Source organism: Dasypus novemcinctus, chromosome X (genome assembly GCF_030445035.2).
Source record: "Dasypus novemcinctus isolate mDasNov1 chromosome X, mDasNov1.1.hap2, whole genome shotgun sequence".
NCBI classification, from domain to species: domain Eukaryota; kingdom Metazoa; phylum Chordata; class Mammalia; order Cingulata; family Dasypodidae; genus Dasypus; species Dasypus novemcinctus.
This window is the reverse complement of record NC_080704.1, coordinates 65,019,863-65,033,691: the sequence shown is the minus strand read 5'-3', so window position 1 is coordinate 65,033,691 and position 13,829 is coordinate 65,019,863. Positions and strand designations below refer to the sequence as shown.

The 13,829-nt window shown below is 36.1% G+C and overlaps 1 protein-coding gene across 1 annotated transcript in view; it reads left to right on the top strand.

Annotated features, from left to right (window-relative positions):
* The window catches only part of RRAGB (Ras related GTP binding B), a 104,710-nt gene extending 92,436 nt beyond the window's left edge, over nt 1-12,274 (top strand). The window contains 3 exon segments of the mRNA XM_058291090.1: nt 9,722-9,813; nt 10,875-10,990; nt 11,797-12,274. Of these exon segments, the coding sequence (XP_058147073.1) occupies nt 9,722-9,813; nt 10,875-10,990; nt 11,797-11,894 (306 nt within the window). The 3' untranslated portion in view covers nt 11,895-12,274.
* Nucleotides 12,275-13,829: the final 1,555 nt, after the last annotated feature.

Genomic DNA, 13,829 nt, shown 5'->3' with positions numbered 1-13,829 from the left:
ACTTCCTTGAAGAAAAGCACCCCCCCCAACTCTTTCCCCACCTCCCTTGTAATATCTGACAGCAAGATAGATGTTTTTTCCACTCTCAGTCAGATGCAGTGAGCCAGAGGTTTTAACCCAATTTAAAATATTGGGTATGGGGAAGCAGAGCCCTTCCTAGTTTCCACAGAGGTTTGGTGATTCATGTTTGTTTTAGGTCTTTTGTCTCTCTTTCCCTCACCCTCTGGGATTTGTGAAGCATTATTCTGGTCTGCTGACCCCTAAAGCAGTTCTTTTGGCCAGCTTTTGGCTCTTGCTGCATTGTTTTTGTGAGAGTTGTTTAAACTTATGGAGTTAATCATTAGAATATAAGTCACCAGAAAATAGAAGGAGGGTATAGAATGGAAAGCTGATGATTAGTCTTTGCAGAACTGGTAAAAAGGTTCTAAATATTTGGAAATGAATAGAAATGGTTAAAGCATATCATAGTGTTTGTAACTAGCAGTGCTATTGTATAGGTATGACGTTGTTTGAAATGGAATGTCTAAGGCCATGTGTATTACTAGAAAAAAAGCTTAAAGCTGTAACATGGGGCTCTATAAGATTGTTAAATCCATGTAAAACATGAGTAATGGCTGATATTGCATATATAAGACTGTTTTTACAAAATATAAACACAAATATATTAGAAGGAAAAAAATAGCAGCTATGTTTGGCAGGCAAGGCATAGAGAGATTGAGAGGTGATGAGTTTTGTTTGTTTGATTTTTGTTTATTATTAATATTAGAATAATGAAAGTGCTCTGGGAATGATCGGAGTGGTGAATGCACAAATAAGTGATTACACCAATTAACATCGATTGTACTCTTTGTATGTATTTATGCTTTATTTATATGTAACTGGAGGGGAGTGTAAACAACAATGTAAACTATAATGCATGCAGTGCAGCAGTGCTTCGAAATGTATTCACCAAATGAAATGAATGTGCTACAATGATGAAAAAAGTTGTTGATGTGGGACGAGTGTGGGCGTGTGGGGTATGTAGGAACCTTTTCTATTTTTTAATGTAACATTTTTTGTGATCTCTGTATTTTCAAAAAATACAATAAAAAATGAAATAAAATAAATGATCTGAGCAGTCAAAAAATATGTAACAATAAAATTGATTTGTTAAAAAAATGTATTGAGGAGCCAACTCTCACACCTTGCTAATACTGACCATTGACAGTAACTTTTTAAAAATGCTGCTGGAATTTTTATTGTGCCTGCATTGAATCTATATACAATTTAGGTAAAACTGACATGTTAACAATATTCAGTCTTCCAATCCATGAGCATGGAATGTTCTTCCATTTGTTAAGGTGTTTTAAACACTTCTTTTAGCAATGCATTGTTGTTTTCTGAATACAAGTGCTTTATATCCTTGATTGTTTATTCTTAAATATTTGATTCTTTTAGTAGCTAATGTAAATGGAATTATTTTCCTGACTTCCTCTTCAGATTGCACATTACTGATGTACAGGAACAATATTGATTTTTGCATATAATCTTGTATCTTGCCATTGTGCTGAAATATTTTGTTAACTCTATCAGCTTTCATGTTGATTTCTCAAAACTTTCTAGGTATACTATCTTATCATCTGTGAATAGTAAAAATTTTACGTCTTCCTTTCTGATTTAGGTGCCTTTTATTTCTTTTTCTTGCTTGATTGCTCTAGTGAGAACCTCTAGCACAATATTGAGTAACAGTGGTGACAGGTGACATCCTTGTCTTGTTCCTGATCTCAACAGGAATGCTTTAAGTAGTTTACTGTTGAGTACAATGCTAGCTGTGGATTTTTCATGTATGTCCTTAATCATGTTGAAAAAGTTTCCTTCAATTTCTATCTTTTGAAGTATTTTTATCAAGAAAGGATGCTGTATTTTGTCAAATGCCTTTTCTGTGTTAATTGATAGGATCATGTGAATTTTCTTCTTTGATATAATGTAGTGCATTATGCTGGTATTCTTGTGTTGAATCATCCTTACATGCCTAGTATAAAACCCACTTGATCATGATGAATAATTCTTTTAATGTGTTGTTGGGATCAATGAGTATTTTGTGGAAGATTTTTGTGTCCATATTCATTAGGGAAATGGGTTTGTAATTTTCTTTTTTCATAATATCTTTATCTGGCTTTTTCATTAGGGTGATATTGGCCTCATTGAATGAGTTTGGTAGCATTCCTTGTGCAATTTTTTGGAAGAGTTTGAGTAAGATTGGTATTACATCTTCTTTGGATGCTTGGTAGGACCTGTGAAACCATTTGGTCCTGGGATTTTCATTTATGGAACTTTTTTTAACATAAATAATAAATGTATTGTAATAGTTGTGAACTTACAAAACACACATACATAACCTCATACAGGGCTCTCATATCTCACCTTACCACCAGTAACTTGCATTGTTGTGAGACATTTTTAACTAATGATAAGAGCATCCTCAAAATATTACTACTAAACAAAGTATCTTATATTTGGTGTATATTTCCCCCTTCCATCCCTATTATTATTGTTATTATATCATTTATACATGAACATACATAAACAATAAGTGTATTTTAAAAGTTGTGAAATTGCAAAGCAAACATGCATAACATCAATAAGGGGTCCCATACATCATCCCACCACCATCACCTTGAATTGTCATGACATTTGTTGCAAATTATGAAAGAATATCGTAAAAATTTTACTACTGACTATAGTCCTTATTTTACATTTGTTGTATTTTCCCCAACCGACCCTATTATTGTTAAATATATTTTTATGACAGAAGTTGTAAACTTACATAACAATCATCCACATGTGCAGAATTCCCATGCAACACTCCTCTATCAACACACCATACCATGTGATGAAACATTTGTTACAGATTATGATATAATATTATCAGACTATTACCATGTCCATATCATACATTTGGCACTTTTTCCATACTCCCCTATTATCAACACAGTACATCTTTGGCATAGGTGCATGAATATTACATTACTGTTAACCACAGTCCATAGGTCACTCCAGTTGTATTTTTCCCATGCTTCTCCACATTCCCACCACCCTGCAATAATGACAGGTGTTCTAGCTCACAAAGAACAGTCTTGCATCTGTACCATCAACCACAATTCTTATCTACCTCTGGGTGTACTGTGTTAGTCCCTAGATTATTTTCTAAATTTCTTGCAATTGTCATTTACATCCCTAGACTACCCTTTTCAGCCACATTCCTATTTATAAACCAGCTGTTACTCACTATAATACGTTACCATAAACTGTATACATTTCTACACTTTTACAATAAAGTTAATTAAACCTTCTATGTACATTTAACATCAGTAGTTCATCTTAGTCCTCCTCTTATCTTCTTTAGGAATCCATCACCTACCACAAGGTCTTGAAGATGTTTTCCCACATTTTCTTCTAGAAGCTTTATGGTTCTTGCTTTTATATTTAGGTTTTTTATCCATTTTGAGTTAATTTGTATATAAGGTATGAGATAGGGGTCCTCTTTACTTCTTTTGGCTCTGGATATTCAGTTCTCCTAGCACCATTTGTTGAATGCACTCTTCTGCCTGAGCTGGATGGGTTTGACAGGCTTGCCAAAAATCACTTGAGCATAGATGTGAGGGTCTGTTTCTGAACCATCAATTCAGTTCCATTGTTCTATGTGTCTGTCTTTATGCCAGTATGATTCTGTTTTACCACGGTAGCTAGGTAATATGATTTAAAGACTGCAAATGAAAGTCCTTCAACTTTGCTTTTCCTTTATAAGATGTTTCTGGCTCTTCATATCCCCTTACCCTGCAAAATAAATTTGATAATTGTGTTTTCCATTTATTTTTTTTAATGCTGGTGGAAGTTTTGGGGAGATTGCCCAGAATCTTTATATCAATTTGGGTACAATTGTCATCTTGATGATATTTAGTCTTCTAATCCTTGAGCATGGAATATTCTCCCAAGTATTTAGGTCTTTTAAAAAAATATTTCTTTTAACATTGAGCTGTAGTTTTCTGAACACAGGTGCTTTACATCGTTGGTTAAGTTTATTCCTAAATTTTGATTCTTTTAGTTGCTATTGTAAATGGATCTTTTTTCCTGACTTCCTCTTCAGATTATGCATTACTAGGTCTTTTCTTTTTTAACTAGGGTCTTTTCAAGCCTACTTCATCTGATGTAAGTTAGCTACTCAGCCCTTTTTGTTGTTGTTGTTGTTACTGCATGCAGGGGGTATCATTTTCCAGCCTCTCACTTTCACTCTATTGGTATCCTTGGGTCTAAGGTGAGTCTCTTGCAGACTTTATATAGGCAGCTTATATTTTCTTATTCATTCTGCCAGTCTGTGTCTCTTGGTTGGCTAGTTTAATCCTTTAACATTCAAGGTTATAACTGTAAAGGCATTTCTTATTTCATCCATTTTGACATTTGGGTTTTATCTGTCATATATTATTTTCATCACACTTTTGAGACATTTAGTTACTTTTACTGGTAAAATCTTCATTTCTAAGTTTTCTTCCAAGCCTCTCTCCTATCTTTTCTTTTCAAACTTCCACATTCTTTAGTATTTCCTGCAAAGCTGGTCTCTTGGTTACAAACTCTTTCAATTTCTGTTTATGTGTGAATATTCTAAGCTCATTCTCATTTTTGAAAGACAGTCTTGTCAGATATAAGATTCTTGGCTGGTATTTTTTATTTTATAGTATCCTAATTATATCATTTCACTGCCTTCTTGTCTGCACAATTTCTGATGAGAAATCACTTATTCTTATCAGATGTCCCTTGTATGTGATACATTATACTTCTCTTACTGCTCTCAGGATTCTGTCTTTATCTTTGGCATTTGTCTTTCTGATTATTATCCTCAGAGTAGGTTACTTGGATTTGTTTGATTAGGAGTACATTGTGATTCTTGGAAAAAATCAATGTCCTTCAATACTGTTGGGAATTATTCTACCATTATTTCTTCAAATATTCCTTCTGCTCCCTTTATTCTACCATTATTTCTTCAAATATTCCTTCTGCTCCCTTTCCCTTCTCTTACTTCTGGGAGACCCAGGACACTTACATTTTCACATTTATTTTTGCTGTCATTTAGTTCCATGAGACCCTGTTCAATTTTTTCCATGATTTTCTTTGTATGTCCTTTTCTGTGTTCACTTTCAGAGGCCATTTTTCAAACTCACTAATCCTTTCTTCTGCCTCTTCAATTCTGCTGTTATATGCTCCAGTGCATTTTTTATTTCATTTATTGTAACTTTTGTTCCCATAAGATCTGCTGTTTTTCTTTGCCTTCAAATTCTCCTTTGTGCTCACCCAGTGTCTTCTAAATACCCTTAATCTCTTTAGTTATCTAATTGAATTCATTAAGGAAATTTGTTTGAACATCTGTGATTAGTTGTCTCAAATCCTTTATGTTATCTGGAGGCTTATCTTGTTCCTTTGACAGAGCCATATCTTCTTGTTTCTTTGTATGGATTATAATTTTTCATTGGTGTCTTGGTATCTGACTTACAAGATGTATTTACCCTAGGCATAGTTTCTCTCTTTAGTTTGTGGCTTTCTTCCTTTTTCTCCCTTCCTGGTTATGTAGTAGGAGGGGGGGGGATGTAGTTGGTACTGTAAGGTGTGGAGGCTGAAGCTTCCCACATTGCCCCAGCAACTGGTGAAGCTTCTCCAACCTTTCTCCTCTGAGAGGGGTAGGGATTGATCCACAGCCATGTTTTGTAATCCAAGTTGTGCACACCAAGCCCATTTGTAGTTGTGCAGAGATACTGAAGAATCTCCACACCCTTCCTCCCCTACCTGAGGCTGGGATAGAGCTGCAGTTGTGGACAGCAAACTAATAAGCCTTGCTGGTCAAAACTGACTGCAGTTGACCAGGTAGACTAACATAGCACCAGCCCCCTTCCTTCTCTGCCAGAGATGGCGATGGACCCTCTGGAGTTCCCAACATTCTTATCTATACTGGCCAAAAGATTCTGCAGTTGCCCTATAGCCTTAGGGAGTACTGTCTCTTCTGCCCTTTAAGGGGTGGGATTGGAACTTTGGGTTCCCATCAAACATGTCTGTACCATTGCCCAGAGAATCCTAGGAAATACACCTCCCCTCTTATTCTATTGCTGGGTATGGGTGAAGCCACAGTCACCCAATATTTCGGTCTGTGCAGGCTGAAAGTGACTGCAGTTTTTCAGAGAAGCTGATAAAAAAACACCCAAATCCAATTGGGAGAGTGGAGGTAGAGCCACAGGTGCTTAACAGTCCAGTCTGTACAGACCCAAAGTGTCTACTGTTGCCCACAGAGACTGAAGAAACACCAGCTCCCTCCTATCCTATTGATGGTTGGGGGTGGATCCACAGGAACCCAGCAGTCCAGTCTGTGCAGGCTGATAGTGCCTGTAGTTGCCTGGAGAGGCTGAGGAAACAATTCCCCTTCTACCCTATTGGGGTGGGTAGGGATGGAGCCACAGGTGTCTCATTGGTCTTTGTGAACCAAAAACACCTGAAGTTTCCCAGAGAGACTGGGGAAATACCACCCCATTGTCTTTTTGGGGGTGTGGGTAGAGTTGCAGGCTCCCAACAGTGCAGTTTGTGCTGGCAAAAAGCTCCTGCAGTTGCCCAGAGAGGCTTAGGAAACATCAAGCCCCTCTTATCCTATAGGGGGCAGGGGTGGAGCCCCAGGTGCCCAACAAATCAGTCTGTGCAGGCTGAAAGCACCTGTAGTGGTTTATGCTATCAGTACATGATGGGTAAAAGCTTCCATGGCACGGAGTGCTCTACTCATGAATCTTCACAGAAGATGGGCAGTCTTCTTTGATTCTTCAAAGATGTTACACAATGCTCTTCTGGTCTTCTGGGTCCCACATACAGGTGCTTAATATAGCTCTGGGTGGTTACTAACTGCCCTGTAGGTTGAACCTACTCTTGGAGCTCCTTACTCTGCCACCATCTTGCCACTTTTGAGTTACAAACTTTCAACAAGAAAGAGATGTAATAGTCAACCTAGTAACATAGTTAAGTGTTCAAAATGAAAAGTGGAGGGGGAAAGAGACACTTTAGAATTTTTAATTATAAATTGATCTTAGCAACTATATTAGAGTCTATTGTGTGCATGGCCCTGAGGCAGAATGCAAAGACCAGTATTATATTTATAAATAAAAGTTTTAAATGACAGTAACAAAAACTAATGTGAGTCGTAAAGAAATACTGCATTAGGAATTGCCAAATTAGCTTAGTAGATGTAATGCTAAGGACAGCTTACAGTAAGTAATTTGTATATATCTGAGCTCTACCAAGACTTGGTAATTTCATAAGCATTTCTTAAAACCTCGGATCTTATTTCCCCCTGTAAAATACAGATAATATCTATATCATAGGTTTGTTATGTGGATAAAAGTGGGACAGAATAATATTGGCACCTAACAAAAGATTTGACATATAGTTGACAAAATTGGTTCCTTTTGCCATTATACACAAAAGTGCAGGCAATCCAGAGTGTTCTTTCCCCCTTCTCTTTGTGGAAACATTTGTAACCGCAGCAGTGTTTGTGAGACATCCTTCCTGCCAGGTAGAGCAGTTGAGAAAAGAAGTCCTAATTAGAGTGTCTTTCTGCCTTAGTCCACTGCTAGGGGTCAGTTGCTTGGACTTACACTACCCTGAGCCCTGATTTTTTCCTGCTGGAATGAGTGGCAACCAGCAAGTATTAAGCTATTCGTCTTAATAGAATGACAGAATCCTGCTTCAGCAGTATTCCCCTAGACCTCATTAACAGTAATAGGTGGATTTAGTTTCTTTTCTTTTAAAAAAAAAAGGATTTATTTTTATTTATTTCTCTCTCCTCTCCACCCCCCCGTTTCTGCTCTCTGTGTCCATTTGTTGTGTGTTCTTCTGTGACTGCTTCTATACTTATCAGCGGCACTAGGAGTCTGTGTTTCTTTTTGTTGCATCATCTTGTTGTGTCAGCTCTCCGTGTGTGCAGTGCCATTCTTGGGCAGGCTGCACTTCCTTTCACGCTGGGCGGCTCTCCCTATGGGGTGCACTCCTTGTGCGTGGGGCTCCCCTACGCGGGGGGCACCCCTGAGTGGCACGGCACTCCTTGCGCGCATCAGCACTGTGCGTGGGCCAGCTCCACACGGGTCAAGGAGGCCCAGGGTTTGAACTGCAGACCTCCCTTGTGGTAGGCGGATGACCTATCCATTGGGCCAAGTCCACTTTCCTTGTTTCTTTTCAAGACCAAAGTTAGGTGTGATTGACCATTCTCACTGAGGGATGGAGTCAAACAAGAGGTTCCTATTCTGTCATTGATATGGGGGTTGTTTTGAAAGTTTCACACTGTTTCAGGAAATTTCACTGCGAATTTTCTTCTAGCAAGTGACTCAGTTTTGCTTCCTAGAAGAAACTTTACATCTGAATATTCAGTCTCTAGGTAATACTTGTGTGGTTCTATTAAAATCAGAAAAAGTGTTAAGGGACATATTTTCAGCTGGCATTGTTATACATCATGAATTGGTTCATTTATAAATAATAAATCCTCATGGGCTGAGATCATCTTGTAAGATTTTTAAAGATCATACTGATAGTTATTTGGTATATCCTTTAAGTATACCTCAAGAAGTACATGAAGTATACCCCAAAGGTAAGAATTCACAATTGCCAAAACATAGAAGCAACCCAAGTGTCCATCAACAAATTAATAAATAAAATGTGACCTATATATTCAGTAAAACATTGTCTATCAAAAGAATGAAGTTCTGATACTTGCTACACACATAGATAAACCAGACACAAAATGTCCTGCAATATATGTTCTCATTGATATGAAATAATTAGAATAAGCAAATTGATAGAGTCACAAACTAGAATGCAGGTTACCAGGGGCCACTGTGGGGTTAGGGAATGGGAAGTTAATGCTTAAATGATATAGAGTTTCTCTTTGGCATGATGGAAAACTTGGTAATGGATAGTGATGATGGCAGCACACCGTATTGAATATAATGAACTCCACTGAGTTATTTGTTAGAATGTGGTTAAAAGGTGAAATTTTAGGTTATATGTATGGTACTACAATATTTTTAAAAAATAGTCATAGGACTGTACCACACAAAGTGAACTCTAATGTAAACTATGGACTATAGTTAATAGTATATTATAACAATATTGTTTCATTAATTGTAACACATGTAACCACATTAATGCAAAATGTTAATAACAAAGAAAACTCTGTGTGTAGAGGGGTTATATGGGAACTGTGTATTTTCTGCATGTTTTTTCTGTAATCCTACAACTTCTCCAATAAAAAAGTAAAAAGTAAATATATTAAGTGTAACTCAAGAAAAGCTAACATTTAGAATGAGTATGTACTTTTCCTTTTTGATTTGTACTTTTTATCAAAAGCAATATTGTATATTAATATCAAAATAAAATGAACATTTAATGATTAAAGTAAGTGAGGAAAAACAGCAGTGTACCAATATAAATAATTTTTAAATGACCTAATGAAATTATATCCAATCAGTACTGAATATTGATATATTGAAATCACATAAAAATGTTGGCAGGAAATAGGGCAGAGAAGAAGAGATAATAAGCCAGATGCTACTTCTACGCTGAAAATCAGGGTGACTAAGGGACTGACAGATGCTTGCTTTGAGGAAGAGTAAAGGGTGATATTACTATACTGCATGGGATCCCAGAGCATTGTCCTTTTCCATAGGTGATTTCTCACTATCACTGTAAAGAACAGTATGATGCCCACAGATTTGAGAAAATCAGCAATATTATTAAGCAGTTCAAGCTGAGTTGCAGGTAAGAAATTTTCTGTGATCTACTTGTCATGGTAAAAATGTTTGTTGTTTAAGAGGTTCAAACAACTATAGTTGACTACAGTTCTATATTCAGAATATTACCTCCAATCAAAAAGAGAACTAAACTCTAAGGGATCCTGCAGTTGACTGAGGTGCAGATTGCTGTCCTTTAATGCAAACTCAACTGATACAAAAATGTTTGAAAAATGTCCATGTAGATTACCTTTTTGAGATATTTGATACTATTTGAGGGGTGGGAAATAGAAAATATCCAAGAAAGTTTTGAGAAGAAGGGAAGATAACTTGCCTTATCAAGTATCAAATTTACTATAAAACTACAGTAATTAATGTAGTGAGGTTCTAACTCAAGAATAAACAGCAGGATCTATGGTACAGAATGGAGAGACTAGAAATAAGTTCTATCATGTTGTCTTAGCTTTGATTAAATAAAATTTGAGTCTTAACATTTTGAATATAGGAAGAAGGAAAACCAAACATCATAATTTAGCAAAAATTTAATAGTAAAAATTCTTATCCAGTAGAACTTTGATTCCCAGACAATAGATTTAAGCTTACTACTTTTATGAGTTAGTGTAGTTTAAGACCTCCTGGCATGCTAACATTTTTAAGAAGAAATAGCAACAGGCAAGCGAATATACTTTTTTTGTTTGTTTTCAAAGAAATGGGATCTCTGTGAATTTAACTACAGCATTCAAAAAGAATTGTTTTTAATCTCAATAATAGGAAAAATTCAACTTAGGAAGCTTCTTAAATATTGAATAAATCATTTGTAATGTGATTTTTAACAGGAAACTAAGTCTAAGCCCACTTTGATTTCACAGTAAATACCAAGTCATTATCAAAGCCTCTTGTCCCAGTCACTTTCCAAAATTTTTTCACCTCATATTAAGAATTTTCTTGGAAAAGAAAAAGGGATCAATGAGTAACTGTCTTAACGAAGTGAATTGAGGTATAATGTGATAAAAATGTTTAACATAATAGGAAATTTTTATATTGCTATTATTTTATGTTCTTTAACCACTTTTCTCCTTTCTCCTATAGCAAACTGGCTGCCTTATTCCAGAGCATGGAAGTCCGGAACTCTAATTTTGCTGCTTTCATTGACATTTTTACATCTAACACTTATGTGATGGTTGTGATGTCCGATCCATCCATTCGTAAGTTTAAAGTTAGCTAACACAGGTTCAGATCTACATATTATTTAAACTAATTGCTCTATAGGTAGTATTTATTAGATACTTATAACCTATTTTAATATTAATAGCAAATATTTTCCTTTTTATTTAACAGATATATTTTGAGACTTAAAAATTATTATCTTTAGTCTCTAGGGAATTAAGGTTTTTTTTTTCCTTTGGGAACTTATAAAAGCAACCAATCTGGGAATTTTAAAGAAAAGAGAACCCAAACCCATGATTTATGCCCCATAAGATACAGGTTTTTAAAAGACTAGTAGACTAAGCTTGGAACTATTAAATTCTGAACTGTTTTATATGCCACTGTCTACTCCTAAGTACCATATTCCCATATTTGTGTTGTGGGTGTGAAGAAAGGTGTTTGGTACCTCCATACTATAGTAGCCATGTCCATCACAACTACTAAAATAAAAGTTCTAGCAGTATTTCCAGGATGTTTCCAGAAATTTAAATTATCTTTGGTCCACTGACTTTTCCTACCTTAGGTTAATATTAAAATACAATACAAGATAATGGGCTATGAACTATTATCCCAAAACTTAAGCATGTGCCCTACTTTATTTTGGAAATTTTAGTCAGAACTTTGAATATAAACAAATCTACTTACTCAGAAAAATTAAATCTTGTTGTTTGGTCTCCTATTCCTGTGTGTCCTCTGTGACATAATATTGAGGGATTTGCCTCTCTTATTTGTATTTACTAGTTTGGAAATTCCTTGTGCTGTGGGTACTTATTCTGTTGGGTGTCTTCCCCACCTCCACCCTCAGCTTCTGCAGCTACTCTGATCAATATTCACAATGCCAGGAAACACTTTGAAAAACTCGAAAGATTGGATGGACCAAATCAGTGTCTTCTCATGCACTGAAATTGCAAAATGTTGTTTCAGAAAAAAACAAATACTGTTTCTTCTTTAATTATTCTACTGTTGTATTTGTATGTGTAGGTTCTGAAATGTTATGATGCTTAATCACATCTGTATTACTTCCCTACTCTCCAGTCTTAATGTTTAACTTTCTGTTCTATTTACTCAAATAGCCGGTAAGGAGTTAGAAGATGAGCTGTCTGTGAAGTTGGTGTAACATAAAGGTAGATGATTTGTAACTTTCTAACAAGGTTCTAATAGCTTAAATGTACTGATAACCTGGTCTCAAGAGTTGTGTATGCCAACCTTTCCCAATATTGTCTTGTCTTCCTTATCAGATTGTAACCTGTAAGTATGGAATGTTACTGTTTTCTCAGCATGCATTAAAAATGTTCCTTAACTTCACTTGAAAATAAACTTTTGCTGTTAGGGAATTCAGTGTCTGTTTTTCTTTTCCTTATATCTTCAACTTTGCTGCAAAAAAGAGAAAATGAATGCCACTGTAATCTTAAGCTGGTTGGGAAATAGTACAAAATCAAGTTGAATAAGGAGGATGGAACCAGATTATAGACTTAAAAGCTAGGCAGAGGGGTTTATATGTAATATGATAACAAATAGGAAATTATCATAAGATTTGGAACAGGGGAATTAGTGAAAGGAATTTTGAAAAATATTAAATTATATGGACTGAGTGATGGCAGTTGGGGTTCTCTGCTAGTAATTCAGACCTGAGTTGTGTTAAATAGACCAGTATAAAAACTGAAAATTAATGAAAAAAAGATGAGGGACAGTAGAATTTATGAATTGAAATTCATCTTTCTTTGAGGTCTGGGAATGATTGGTTAATTTTATATGTACATTCCGTAGCACCTAGTGGGATATACCTTGATTATTAAAGCATTTTTCAAGCCTGGAATTGTGTTTGATTTTCACCACATGAGAAAAAGATGAAGTATTGTGAACTGGAAGAAATGAAGCTTGACAACACTAATTGGGATTACTCAAATCCCTAACCTATCCAGTTTCCACAGGTAGGATAACAACACAAAGCATTTTGGGACTCTACAGAGCAGTAGCTTCATCTCATTTCCCTTTTCTCCATGACATAAAATTTTACACCACCAGTCTCTCCTTTCCCCCATCTTATTTTATTATCCCCAGTTGAAAGATAAGTAGTTTTCACTGAGAAGTGAAGAGCGTGTCATGCTTTAGGTAGCCTAAACAATGTAAATTAAAAATATCAAGTCTTAACAGACATTAATGGAACTAATTGTATCAACAACTGTATTGAAATTCTGCAAAAGGAGTTTTAAGTAGATGTTCCAGTTTTTATCCTATTAACTTCTAGGGAAAAAAAAGAGTAAATGAACAGGGGTGTGATCTGTGAATATGTTTGTAAACTATATCTATGGGTACAGTACCCTTCGATTGTATTAAATTCAGTTGATGGGAATTTGATTAGATTGCCTGTTAAGATTTATTTAGGGCTTTTTATTCAACTGCATCAGTGGACATAACTCAGTTTGAGCCCCAACCTCCTTGGTGTGTCTGATATAAATGGACACACAGACACACAGAAGAGAGAGCTCTGTGATTTTGTATCCTGCCATATGACAGAAAGAAGACTCAAATGGCTGAGGCCCAGAGGAGAGATATGCCATTTGCCTTATAGCTTACAGCTGAACTTGGGAAAAGAGCAGAATAGCTGAGACTGATATAGGATGCCCTAAGACACAAGCCCTATGCCAGCCTGCAGCTGTAATCAGAAAGAAAGTGGGGCAGCTGCACATGAGAAAGGAAGCCTGGAGGGGAAGGAGAAACCATGGCAGAAATCAGCAGCCATCTTGTTTCACCATGTGGCAAGACTCCAGGATCAATAGCTGACTTTGGTGAGAAAGCATCTCTGATGGTGCCTCAATTTGGACTTTCATGGACTGG